Source organism: Anolis sagrei, chromosome 2 (assembly GCF_037176765.1).
Source record: "Anolis sagrei isolate rAnoSag1 chromosome 2, rAnoSag1.mat, whole genome shotgun sequence".
In the NCBI taxonomy this organism is placed as follows: Eukaryota; Metazoa; Chordata; class Lepidosauria; order Squamata; family Dactyloidae; genus Anolis; species Anolis sagrei.
In genome coordinates, this window is record NC_090022.1 from 205,993,557 (window position 1) to 206,008,199 (window position 14,643).

At 37.8% G+C, this 14,643-nt stretch overlaps 1 protein-coding gene across 2 annotated transcripts in view; it reads left to right on the forward strand.

Annotated features, from left to right (window-relative positions):
* The window catches only part of SVEP1 (sushi, von Willebrand factor type A, EGF and pentraxin domain containing 1), a 127,122-nt gene that overhangs the window by 39,874 nt on the left and 72,605 nt on the right, over positions 1-14,643 (forward strand). For both annotated transcript variants that reach the window (XM_067464352.1, XM_060762511.2), the window contains exons 4-8: positions 1,009-1,167; positions 2,746-2,925; positions 9,840-10,019; positions 12,010-12,207; positions 13,978-14,096. In XM_067464352.1, coding sequence (XP_067320453.1) covers positions 1,009-1,167; positions 2,746-2,925; positions 9,840-10,019; positions 12,010-12,207; positions 13,978-14,096 — 836 coding nt within the window. The remainder of the gene's footprint in view (positions 1-1,008; positions 1,168-2,745; positions 2,926-9,839; positions 10,020-12,009; positions 12,208-13,977; positions 14,097-14,643) is intronic.

Sequence of the window (14,643 nt, forward strand, 5' to 3'; positions counted from 1 at the left end):
GTGACAATAGAGTCTTTAGGATGAATCTTGTATGGACTCCTAAAGCCCACTGATATGTGTGCCTTCAAACTTCCCTAAGGTGACTCTATCATGAGGTTTAATGAAGCAAAAAGTATGTTTCTCACCCAAGGTCACCTGGAGTTGTTCCATGGCTGAACAGTGAATGGAAGCCTTATCTCCAGAGCCATATCCCAATGCTCAAACCACTACATCACACTTGCTCTCCACTAGTTTCCTATTTTCATTTTTTATATAGCCACTTAATACACCTTTTTCTGTCTGAAAGAGCCTCTGGGAGCATATTTGATATTATGGGTTTATTGCTTTTTATTCTTTTTTGTTTTTTAGTTAAAGTGTTTTCTCCCATCCATTAGTATCCCTTTCTACTTGATTTGAGTTTGGTAATACAACTACGGGGGTCCAACTCTTGTTTTAGATCTTCTTAAGTGTTTGGATTATCAGTGTTTGCGCCGTGTTACAAAAAATGTAAAAACATGCTAATTGGTTCCTCAGGTCCTATAACAGTGCAAAGCAGATCATGAAATGTTTTAATCTGACCAGTTATTAGCATCAGGTATGAAATATGTCATGGAAATATTATTTCCCACTTCTAATTGAGTTCACTGAATAAATTCATTATAATATGTCGTTACTGGCATATTAGCATCTTGATATATTATTTTTACATTGCCTGCCTTTTTCCATTGGAGCATTTATAAAGATGCATCTGAGAGAGCAGCACCATGGGTATACCAGTTAAACAGGTAGAATGAAATGGGGAAAAACCTACCTGTTTGTGAAAATCACTGGGGACATGATATGTTGTAGTGTTGCTCAAAAGCATCATAAAACAACATATTGTGATATGCTGTGAATAAAATGCATATATGCATTTGGTATTACATCTGCAAAGCAGAATGGGGTGAACCTGTAATCTGGGCAGAAAATAAACAGTCAGACCCAGAAATGGTTCAGTAAACTGGCTTTGACATTTACTTTGTTTTGCAGCCTGCCCACCAGGGACCTACAAGCCTGAAGGTTCACCAGGTGGAATAAGCACCTGCATTGCTTGTCCTGATGAGAATCATACCTCTCCACCTGGAAGTACTTCTGTTGAGGACTGTATGTGCAAAGAAGGGTATCACGCTAAAGGCCAGACTTGTGAAGGTAAATTGTATCTCAAAGAAAATTATGAAATGCTTATGAACCACCACCACCCCCCCCCCCCCCCCGCCGCCCTTAAAGAGATCTGTCTACCATGTAAGTTGTTGGAGTTAGATGCAGGACAAGGCAGAACAAAACACCATAAAACTCAGGTGAAGGAATGTGTCTTCTGTTTCCACAGCGTTGTACTTTCAGTCTCCTAACACAATTGCTCCTATGTGTTCCTTCCTATGGAGTAGACCCAAGCGAGCATCCTGGGTTCACTAGGGACCTGGCGGTGATTAAATAAGTGGGCTAGAGTAATGATGAAAGAAGGCTAGAGTAATGATGAAAGAAGACAAAGAGTGAGTCTGATTAAATACAGACTAGATCTCATTGGATATTATTCTTTGTGCTGTCATTGCTTCTGCACAGTATCATCCAGTGGAGCTCTTTCAAGTAGTCAGGGGCCTTTTACATTCTGCCTCCACCAACCCTTGAACTGTATATAAACTACTCAGGAGCCTGTTGGGAAGAACTTGCACAATATTTTGCAGATGAAATTTCTAGGATCCGCTCTGACTTGGATTCTATAGTTGATACAAATCCTATGGCCCCTGCTTGTCCAATATTATTCTATACCTTTCACTATGTACAATATGAGGATGTGGATAGACACTCCTGGATGAAAGAGATTGTCTAGATCCATCCCAATTTGGCTTCAGACCGGACTATGGGACAGAGACAGCTTTGATCACCTTGGTAGATCACCTGTGAAGGGAACTAAACAGGGGATGTGCCATTGCTTCTTGTGCTGGATCTCTCAATTGCTTTCGGTCCCGTTGACTTTCTGGATTGCCTCTCTGGAATGGTGCTTGGGGCACTGTTTTACAGTGGTCCTAGTCTTTCTTGGAGTGGTGAATTCATTGGGGGATTCAGCAAAATTGTAAGGCACAGCAGGCTTAGTTAGATTTCTTATTTCACCAGGTATTAAGCAAGCCTAGAATACTTCCTGTTCTCCCTCTTGTCTATTTATAGTACCAGGAAATTAAGACGGTTAGGCAAAATCATTTTAGGGACATTTTGCACGATTTATTAACCCATATCAAGAAGTTCCAGGATCTTGAGTGTTTTATATACTGTTGGAGGGTTGGGTGAGGCAGACTGTAAGAACACATGCTAAATGGCACTATAAACAAAACGACTGCTATGGTGCCATAATTTTGGAAATATTTTGTGCATAGGAATTATTATAGAATAGCTATAAGTGTAAATAAAGAATATATTTTCCATTTTGTTAAGCATACAGGTTCTTCAGGGTGATATGAAAAAACAGTAATTAAGGTATTGTTCTGTTTGCCAAGATAGCCAATTTGTAGTCCTGCAGGCATTGTTGGACTTGAACTTCCAGTGATTTCTCACTGACTGTGCTAGTTAGGGCTGGTGGTAGTTGTCCAAGAACACCTAGAGAGCCACCTCTTAGTTACCCTATTATACACAATCAAAAGAAAACTTGTTTAATAGGAGTGGGACTTTCCTTGTGCATATAATTATGCTGTAAATTTTTATCATGCATTTCTAATTGTTTCTTGTTCTAAATAGTGGTCCATTGCCCTCAGCTACATCCTCCTGAAAACGGCTATTTTATCCAGAATGTCTGCAACAATTATTTCAATGCTGCCTGTGGAATCCGATGTAAAACAGGATTTGATCTTGTGGGAAGCAGTATACGACTTTGCCAGGCAAATGGCGTATGGTCTGGTTCAGAAACAACATGCAGAGGTAGGAAGCTTTTTACCTTGAAAGAACAGCTGCTATGGATTTGTTTCAATTATGCTTTCTCCCACACATTCCTAAATATGATGGAGGCTGCCTTATCAGACAGCCATGAAGTGTTTGGCTACATGTATACGCATTAGCACTTGAAATGTGGATTTAATGTTGCAAAATACAATTAGGAAGTCAAACACATATAGAATTTGAGTCTTTGGTCCTATAGATACTACATTTTATCATGTATGTTGTGCCCAGGTATTACTAATACATATTTGCTATTTAGACATAATAGCTAGCCATATATATATATATATATATATATATATATATATATATATATTTGAAAGGATGTCACAAGGAAGAGGGAGCAGGCTTGTTTTCTACTGCCCCGAAGAGTAGAACTCAGAGCAATGTGGTTTTACTATTGTAATTGTTTGTATTGGCATCGTATCGGTGCCCAACGTAAGGCATTGAATCTTGCCATTATTTATGTGTAAACTGCTTTGAGTTACCCCCAGGGGTGAGAAAGGCAGTATATAAATACTGTAAATACTGTAAATAAATAAATAAGCTTGTCAATATCTCTTTTGATCTGTGGTGCTCAGAAATGGACACAGTATTCCAGGTGAGGTCTAACCAAAGCAGATTACAAAAGCACCATGACTTCTCTTGATCTAGACACTATACTCCTTTTGATGCAGCCCCAAATCCCATTGGCTTTTTAGCTGCTTCATCACACTGTTGGTTCATGTTCAACATGTTGCCCACGAAGACTCCAAGATCTTTTTCACATAGACTATTGTTGAGCCATGCATCACCCATTTTGTATCTTTGCATTTCATTTTTTTTCTGTCTAAGTGTAGTATCTTACATTTGTCCTTGTTAAATTCGTTTTCTTAGTTTTAGCCCAGCTCTCTAATCGGTTAAGGTAATTTTGAATTGTGATTCTGTCCTCTGGAGTATTAGCTATCCCTCCTAATTTGGTGTCATCTGCTAACTTGATCAGCATGTCCTCTAAACCTTCATCTAAATCAGTGGTTCTCAACCTTTCTAATGCCGTGACCCCTAAATAAAGTTCCTCATGTTGTGGTGACCCCCAACCACATTTTCGTTGCTACTTCATAACAGTAATTTTGCTACTGTTATGAAATGTATTGTAAATGTCTGATATGAAGGGTGTATTTTCATTGTTACAAATTGAACATAATTAAAGCATAGTGATTAATCACAAAAACAATATGTTTGGGGGAGTGTGGGCAACGGATGATGGGATCTGAAGTACCTTCAACTGATGCAGCTCTGACTTCCAGAGACCACTGAGACACCCCTCTTCCCCCCACACCATGAAATACAGACTTGGACCAAACTTGGCACACAGAACCCTAATGACCAACAGAAAATACTGGAGGGGGTTGGGGGGAATTTATAGTGAATTATGGGAGAGGTAGTTCACCTACATCCAGAGAGCACTGTAAACCCAAATTACTATGGATCTGGACAGAACTTGGCACAAATACTCAGTATGCTCAAATAGGAAGACTGGTGGAGTTTGGGGAAAATAGACCTTGGCATTTGGGAGTTGTTGGGATGTATAGTTCCCCAGCCATCAAAGAGCATTCTGAAATCCAACCACAATTAAATTGGACCAAACTTGAGCTGTGTGGAAGAGGCCTGGGTTATTTGGGTCCCCTTCCATACAACTGCATAAAATACACATTGAAGTGGATTATCTGGCTGTGTGGACACAGATAATCCAGATCAAAGCAAATAATGTGGGATTTCATTCATCTGTGTGGAAGAGGCCTGGGTTATTTGGGTCCCCTTCCATACAGCTGCATAAAATACACACTGAAGTGGATTATCTGGCTGTGTGGACACTGATAATCCAGATCAAAGCAAATAATGTGGGATTTCATTCATCTGTGTGGAAGAGGCCTGGGTTATTTGGGTCCCCTTCCATACAGCTGCATAAAATACACACTGAAGTGGATTATCTGGCTGTGTGGACACAGATAATCCAGTTCAAAGCAGATAATGTGGGATTTCATTCAGCTGTGTGGAAGAGGCCTGGGTTATTTGGGTCCCCTTCCATACAACTGCATAAAATACACACTGAAGTGGATTATCTGGCTGTGTGGACACTGATAATCCAGATCAAAGCAAATAATGTGGGATTTCATTCAGCTGTGTGGAAGAGGCCTGGGTTATTTGGGACCCCTTCCATACAACTGCATAAAATACACACTGAAGTGGATTATCTGGCTGTGTGGACACAGATAATCCAGATCAAAGCAAATAATGTGGGATTTCATTCATCTGTGTGGAAGAGGCCTGGGTTATTTCGGTCCCCTTCCATACAACTGCATAAAATACACACTGAAGTGGATTATCTGGCTGTGTGGACATAGATAATCCAGTTCAAAGCAGATAATGTGGGATTTCATTCATCTGTGTGGAAGAGGCCTGGGTTATTTGGGTCCCCTTCCATACAACTGCATAAAATACAGGGTTAGTCAAAATGCATAGGCCAATAAGCCATTCAGTTGAATGGCTTATTGGCCTATGCATTTTGACTAACCCTGTACACATTGAAGTGGATTATCTGGCTGTGTGGACACAGATAATCCAATTCAAAGCAGATAATGTGGGATTTCATTCATCTGTGTGGAAGAGGCCTGGGTTATTTGGGTCCCCTTCCATACAGCTGCATAAAATACACACTGAAGTGGATTATCTGGCTGTGTGGACACAGATAATCCAGTTCAAAGCAGATAATGTGGGATTTCATTCATCTGTGTGGAAGAGGCCTGGGTTATTTGGGTCCCCTTCCATACAACTGCATAAAATACACACTGAAGTGGATTATCTGGCTGTGTGGACACAGATAATCCAGATCAAAGCAGATAATGTGGGATTTCATTCATCTGTGTGGAAGAGGCCCGCTGATCTAAATGATTAATAAATATGTTGAACAGTAATGAGCCCAGGACCGAACCCTATGGCACTCCACTAGTCACTTCTTTCCAGGATGAAGAGGAACTATTAGTGAGCACCCTTTGGGTTCAGTCACTTAACCAATTACAGATACACCTAATAGTAGTATTACCTAGCCCACATTTGGCTAATTTGCTTCCAAGAAGGTCGTGGAGGATTTTGTTGAAGGCATTACTGAAATCAAGATATGCTACATCCACAACATTCCCTGCATCTCTACCAAGCTTGTAATTCTATCGAAAAAAGAGATAAGATTAGTCTGGCATGACTTGTTTTTGAGACATCCATGTTGACTTTTCTTTCTAAGTGATTGTAGCCTGCCTCCTGAATGATCTGCTCCAGAATCTTTCTTGGTATTGATATCAGGCTGACTGGACCTCTTGGAAATATGCATCAAGAAACATTGTACATCAAGAAGCACTATACATTGGGTTATATTGTGCAATGGCTCACATTGTACATTGGGAGATGTTCATCAGGACAAGTTGTTCAATGGTACATGTTGTAAATTTGGAGCCATTGTGCAACAGGCATTGTTTCACAATGTGTCCCAAGTTGTGAAACAGGAGCTGTTGAACAATGAGCATGCTGCTAGCTCTACTTGCACAGTGGTCCTTATCTCATATCTGTGCCATAGCTATAGAAGGAGTGGACATGGTCTTGAGTGTCAGAAAATCCAGATGAGGAAAAGCCTATAGAAGAGAATTGTTTGTATAGTGGGATTTATTCTGCATGATGTGTGTGTTTTGTTCTTTACCAAAAACATGATTTCTATGCAGAAAACATGTTTCTTACATAGAAAAGAGCATATCCTTCATAGGTAATAGCATTTCTGTGCAGAAAACAAGTTTTCGGTGTATGACATAATCTTTCATGAAGAGATATGACCAATAGTTGCTGCTTTAATTCTTTTCCCATCATAACTGCAACTTTGTCAGAAGGGTTTCTGGTTTCACAATGAATGGTAACTGAGTGAATTTCTGCTTTCATGTATGTTTGCACTTGTGTATTCATAGGTTCTCAGATTAAAACCAGTATAAAATGTGTAGATCACTACTTGTGCAGTGGACTTAGAGAGAGGACCTTTTAATTTAGATATGATATTTGAGGAGCAACTAGGGGAGGAGAAATTTGATCTTCTAGTGGTATATTTTCTGCTGGCAGTAGACCTGTGTTTTTTCTGCTGACAGTAAGTTTTATATGTTTGTGTTTATGTGTTATGTGTGAGAAGCAAGAAAAGTGAAGGCTAAGCAGCATGTGTAAGATCTCATTTCATTTCATTTCAACATTAATGGGGACTGAAATATACTTAGAGTACTTACAGCTACATTAATCTGCATGAAAATTCTGAAATGTTGGTGCTATGAGCTACAAATACTAAACTGCATATGCATGTAATATAGCTGTTTCTCCCCAGTTGCAGTATAGACATCATACTGCCCATGAATATAAAGCATCAGTAGGTGCATCTGCACTGTAAAATTAGTGCAGTTTGACACCAGTTTAAATGCCAAGGCTCAGTACTATGGAATACTGGGATTTGTAGTTTTGTCAGGCATCAGTAATCTTTGGCATAGAAGGTGAAATACCCTTTTAAACCGCAGTTTCCATGAGTGAATGGCATTGAACCATGGTGGTTAAAGTGTTGTGAAACTGCCATTAACTCTACCATATAAGTGTACCCTACTAATCTAGTCACTGATGTAGTTTGGAGGTAATAAAGGCTTGCAGGTTTCTCAAACATGCAGCATCTAATCTAAATAATGATAGACAGCACAGCCACAGATTCTTAAGTTGACAGCTAGAAATTTTTTAAAAAGGCAAACAGTTGAGAGATTTACACACAGCAGTGTAGCTCTGGATATTGATCCACAGGGCATTATAAAGATATTATAAGTCCCCTGGTAACTGGCATGTGTTAAGGGCAGAAGGACTGTTGATCATTATTAAATCTATCACAGATTTCTTTTTTAAAAAAACTTGGCAATACAGTCCTTAAGTACGATGGAAGAATTTTAGCTGCTTCTCCTCAATATTATAAAGATTCAGTGCAGAAATAACAGAGTCTGCCAAAGTAAACATAGCTGTAATAAAAATTATGGATCTTAACAGTGAAATATTCCTACTGCACAGATGTGAAATGGATGCTTGGATGGCTGCTTTGTTTTTCCGTTCTCTTGTTTTCTTTTTTGCTAAGTTGTTTCAAAGCTCCATTTGCAAGCTTTCATCTAATGCATTCATCTAATGAGAGCTGGTGTTGCATCTGCTTCTGTTTCTACTGTTTCTGCTTTCAGGGTTATGCCTCAGAAATACACAAATATTTATTTGTACAGCTGCCTTAATTTGATTGATATCTCAGAGGATGTTATTGCTTGTCAGCTTTGGAAATGTGTAAATATCTCTGGATGACCTCCCATTGCATGCTTGTGGTTTTCTGAGTTCATATTTGACAATTGCTTCAAAAAACAATTAAGATTGTTAATTGCCCTTAAGAACTTGATTTTTTTTTTTTGTTTAATGGAAGAGTTGAAATTTGCTTGGTATTTTCTAATCAGTCCATATCTGAGGCCAGCGGTACTGGCATGGAAGAAATATGAACTCACTTAAGATTGCTTTCTTCAGAAATTTACCAGGAAGAGTTGTATTAAATCCTTGCGTTATTCTAATGCCTGTTTGATCAAGTTCATTTGGCACATTTCCAGGTTATTTGTTTTTAGATTTATGTGGACTGAGTTATCTGCAAATAATTTCTAAATTTAAAACTTTCTATATGTCTAAACTTTCTCTTAGGGCTTAAGTGAAATGTTATAACTAGGAATTTGCTAAGAAAAAGGAGTAGAAGAAGGTTATTAGGATGCTTTTAGACATGAAGCTACTACACCTCATCATTAAAAAGTATTGTGCAAGTACAATGGGAAAACATAGAAGGGCAGCAGATAAGATATCCATGAAATGGGCAGCAAATTGTATAATAAAAGATTTGTCAGGCTGTACCTTGAATGGAATCAAAAGAAGGTCTTATTTTTCGGATATAATTAATATGGGGGTTACATAAGGTAAACAAAATAATGTGGCGAGAAGAAAGAAGGGGGTATTTAGTCTTATTAACCATGTATGAAAATATGGGGGAGCAAGTGTATTTGTGAAAAGGAGCCTATTCCTCTTATTCGGCTGGCTAAGGGACTTTTTGCACAGCATAGCAATATGATTCCACTTTAAGTGCCATGGCAACATCCTTTGAAATCCTGGGATTTGCTGTTTAGGAAGTGGTACTTGGAATTTTCCACCAAACTACAAACCTCAGGATTCCATAGATGGAATTATAATCATTGTGCTATATTTGTGTAGTCTGAAAGGCTCCTGAGATTCTCATCTGAATAACAATGAATTGAGACAGGTGGACATAGGCAGTTTAGATGAAAAGGACTCTTAAGACATACTTATCTTGATCATTACAAAGCTAAAGCTTGTGTGAGGAAGATTGTGATAAACATCCTAAGGATACATGCTAGAATAGAGCACAGTGTTTACAAATACAAATATAGATAACAGATCTCCTAGTTTCATAAACAGAAATGGGGGAAGATTCTCACTTGATCCCTTGTGCACAAGTAAATCCCTTTTGCTGGGTCATGTCAACAAACTTTTTGCTGAGTACAATTTCATGCTGTAGAACATTCCATATTGGCAGTCTTACTTGTTATGTTATGTCTCCAAATATTGCTGCTGCCTCTGCATTCTCTGACTTAAAATGCATGAAACTCTACAATCAAAATCTGAACACAGATTTTAAAGTTTTGTTCTTCCTATTTCACTGTGTGTAAAGGTTGTAAGAGTTGTGATTACTAAGAGAAAAGTTGTAACATATCCCTTTGATTTAATTTTTTTCAGTAAACTTGATAATGTATTTGTTTTCATATCTGCAGTTCGTACATGTCCAAAACTCTTTGCCCCTCAAAATGGGTGGATTAATTGCTCACGAAGTGAGATCTCATATAAGACTGTGTGCTTTGTGACCTGTAATGACGGTTATGAACTAGAAGGCAATGCCAAACTCACCTGTCAAAGCAATGCACAATGGGATGGGAAGGAACCAAAGTGTGTAGGTATGTATTTGTTATATTTCTTCTATTGGCACTGATTGTTAATGATGGTGATGATGGCAAGAAGGAAGAGGATTTTTACCCAGATTTTTAGACCACAGGACTGTTGTAAGTCTGCCTTGAGTCCCCTTCAAAGTTAGAAGGGTGGGATATAAGTGTGGTAAATAAATAAACAGAAACTCAGCACAAAATTTTAGCAGTTGTAGCAGCAATCAAAATGTCCTCCAAAGATAAAACAGGAAAAAAATCAAAGCACATTATTCATTGTTTTTGTTTAGCACAATCAAGTTACAGTTTCTCTCTGTCTTCATTCAGTTAGATTTTATTTATTTATTTATTTATTCACAGCATTTTTATCCCGCTCTTTTCAGCCTGAATGTGACTCAGGTCAGCGTACAGATCGGCAACAATTAGATGCCACAGCATACATACATACATATCAATTAAAAACATTTAATATTACATAATAAAAATCATATAAAACCAATTAAAACTATAATAATCAATGTTCTCCAGTTCAACTCCTTATCCATTTACATTGTTTAAACCTTTCCGTGTTTGTTATTTCATCATGCTGTGTTTATCTGATTATGCTGCGTTTCCGAAAGCTTGCTTGAATTTTGGCTTTTGTTTTTGTTTTCCTGCAATACAAAAATATTGTATTACTGAAGTAGGACCTAAATCATTGACTTGTAGATATTCATTAGACTTCAAAAAGATGGCTAGTGTCTTCTACAACTATGTACACAAGCCTTACAAATGATAATTTAAGTTACAAAGACTTGGAGACTAAGTTAAGATAACTTCTTCAAATGTAAAATAATGTTTACGTGCAGTTTTCCATAACAAGTTCATCGTATTCAAAGGAAAGAGCATCAGGGAATTGGTGAAAAATGCTATCATAATACATTAAGCCCAATTGTCTAAATTATACTGAATATCAAGATTTTCAGGCACTTACTGTGCTTTCATTGTGCCCTTTGTGATAAACAAACTGGGCACCATTGATATAAACTGTGCATAAATGTGAGGTCCTGAACTATGGAATAGCTTTCATTCCTACTGTTGTTTTTGGCAGGCATCAGAAATTGCTGGATGTCAGATTTATCTACAGAGAGTGCTAGGCCTTGTGCAACTGTACTCAGCCACTTGATCTCACTTGCAAACACTTTATTTGTTTAGCTGAAGAGTGCAAGAAGATGTGTCAAAAACATCAGTTTTTGCAGGAATCCAACCCACATTTCTGAAAATGACCCTTCTGTATTTCAAGCTGATGACAGCATGGAAAGCAAACAGTTCAAATTTCATCACATGTGTATTCCCTTGTTCTCTTAAGATGTAGACAGAAACACCAGATTTCAATGAAGTTATAGTTTCCAATTTCCCCCTTCTTTATCAGAGTGAATGGAGAAGACTAAAGAAGGGAGAACAGGCTTGAGAGCATTTTGCTGCCATATAATTCAGTTTCAGAATACAGTTAAATTGCATTCTGAAATTGCATTATATGGTAGTGTAGACAGGGCCAAGCTCAGCTCTAGTTGTGGACCTCGCACCTCTTATCTCGTGCCATATTCACTGAAAAGGCAGCGAGTGCAGTGCTGAACTCCAGTAGGATTCCTGTCCCAATATCTCAGCTTTTCATCCTTTCATATATTGTTGGGAATGAAAGAATCAACAAAGCTCTATGTGGTTCTATGTGTCGGTCCCAAGATGGATGGTTAACAGCCAAATTTTTAAACAATTGAAAAGAACTTTATCAATCATTCTCAAGTACTTGTGGATGCTGATCATTTTGGTTTTGGTTTTTCAAAAATGTTTTTGGCAACACTGAACATCTTTCAAACCCTTCTGGGCTTTAGTGATCCTTCCAACTTGATTTAATGGGTTTCTTTTATTTCACATATAGCAGTATTTGTGCTAGTCTTGTGAAGCATTAGATGTGTATCCTTGTTCTGTGTGTGTCCATTGATATTCGTGTGCCTCCTTTCTCTAGAACTGCATTGCCCTGCCTTCCAGAAACCAAAGCATGTAACTGTTCACCCTCATCTCTGTGGATTTGAGCCATCCAAGTATGGAACTGTGTGCAGGTTCACTTGTCCCAACGGATTCCTTTTGTCTGGAATTAGAGAAGAACTGCGGTGTTTAACCAATGGGAGATGGAGTGAAAATGTGCAGAAGGCTTTCTGTAAAGGTATGAATTTGATGATATTATCCTTTTGTTCAAAAAGAAAGAGATGTGGTAGTGGAAGAGGCTGATGAAGAAACAGTACATTTGAAATTGGAGTAGACAGGATTGTGGTGATTACTGGTGTTGAATGGTCAACATTGTCTTAGTGTAGGCATAACCATTTTCAAACTCTATCAAATGTCAAGAATATCCCCAGAGGCTGGAGTGCTCTATTCTTCTACCTCATAAACCTGTTTCTTTCTCCTTCCCTTTGCACCAGAAGCCATGATGTATCATTGCATTCACAGCAGAATTGAACATGGCTAGATTTTGAGTTAATTTAAAATTAGTCCTGAATGATCAGCTTTAAGACTGATTTGTTACTGTCTGACTTCAAGTAATTTCTGACTTATGTCAACCCTAAGGTGATCGTATCACTAGATATTGTTGGAAAGATTTAGACGAGTCTTCCTCTAAGGCAAAGAGTATGTAACTTGCCCAAGATTACCCGATAAGCTTCCCTGGCTGTGTGGGGATTTTGACCCTGGTTGCTCAAGTCCAACACTCAAACCACTACACCATGCCAGTTCTCAATAAGACTTGGAAGGTTACACTATTCCAACTCCTGCTCTAGATCTATATAACTTGCTCTCTTTTGCCTAAATAGTTTCTTTTTTACAATGGTACACAGTTCTTCCTATCTTGTAAACTGTGCCTCTATGTAGTGTTCTGCTTTTCTGGTTCAGGAGCCTTCGCTTACTGGAAAAGCACATGTTTATCATGCAAAAAAGTCCTAGATTCAGTGCCTGCCATCTCTAATTTGGGGAAAATAGGGGTCTTCATAGGATACCTGAGATGCCCTTGTTCTGGAGACATCTGAAAGCCAGTATTGGTCATGGTCTGCAGTATAAGATTAACACATCATTGATCCAGCTCAGTATAATGTAATTTTATATTAAATTTCTCCTAGCCTCTGTGTCATTCAGGCCCATGTCTACACCATTTATTCTTTCCTCACATTCTTGCTTTTCAGTCTGCAGTCAGTTGAACGTTTGGTTATTTTTAGGACTCCAAGGAGAGGCCTGCTTCAGAGTTGGATGATGTTGTTTTTGTGCAATGAAAACAGAGAATGAAATCAAAGAATACTGTTGTAATAAACTGTGGTTATCATAATGTGATATTTGAGTCTGGCTTTATGGCAAGGAAATATTTTACTTATAGAAGAACAACAAATGTCCTAAAACATTCCTGAACATAAAGACAGAGTGACAAATTTTATCTGATCCTTTTATTTATTTAAAATGTAATTTAAAGAATACAGCATGACACAATAACAATATGTTACTACGATAGTGTACGTGTTTTAAAACAACCTGCAGCTAGCTTCCTCTTAGCAAAATCTATTCACATATGTAAGATATGTATGGAAATGTAAGATTTATGTCAATTTTTGCATTTTCTTTTGAGTTTTTGTTTATTTCTATGAACATGCTAATCCATAAGCAAGCTTTGAAAAGAGAGTTGAGATTAATACACATATTTTCTAAAGAGACAAAATCTGTTAATATCACCTGTGTGTGTATCAGTGTTGAGAAATGGACACACTTTGCTGCTATTTCAATAGCAATTTACTATTAAAGATAGAAATAATAACAACAGTTTGGGGTATAACTGATTTACAAATCAAGACATAATAGCAAGTTTCTGTTTAAGAAAATAAATTCCATTCAAACACCCGGTTCTTTTCAGTAAACCCACAATGAAAAATTGTCTTATGATTTCTTCTGTGTTTAGACATTGAACCACCAAATATTAACTGCCCTGATGACATTGAAGCTTCTACACTTGAATACCAGAACTCTGCAAATATTAGTTGGCAGGTTCCAGAAGCAAATGACAACTCCAGAGATGAGGTGAGAAGTGTTTTTCTTCTTCGTGTGGACTCTTTTTAGGATTAATGTATTTCTGATGAAAAGGACATTTTTAATCTGGCTTGTTTAGTAAAAGAGCAGCATACGATAGATACGCTTCATCATTTTGTGTGGACTCCTGATGTGCAGCAGGATCTTTCTGCATTCAAGGAATATAATTGGAACGGCCTTTTTTATCCATGCGCAGCAAGATGTTATTATCGGGTGTGCATGAATTAAGGAGTTCTGCTGAGGATCCTAGTAATAAAGCCTCAAGTTACATATAGCCCATCACTTATGTATATTCCACTACTCTGTACATTGGATTTTTTTAAAATCTAAAACAATTTTTAAAAATTTCAGTCTCTGATTCCAGAGAAGGTTTCCTAACATTTCACCGATTGCTATTTTTCCTGATACCCAGGTGTTCCATTCAAAATCAATAGAGGGAATAGAGTAATTTTATCTTTCCTTCTCATTCAGCCCCAAAATTGTGATGTGGAAAACTAGGAGAAAACTAGCAGAAAATTAAAATTCTCCTTTTTATGAT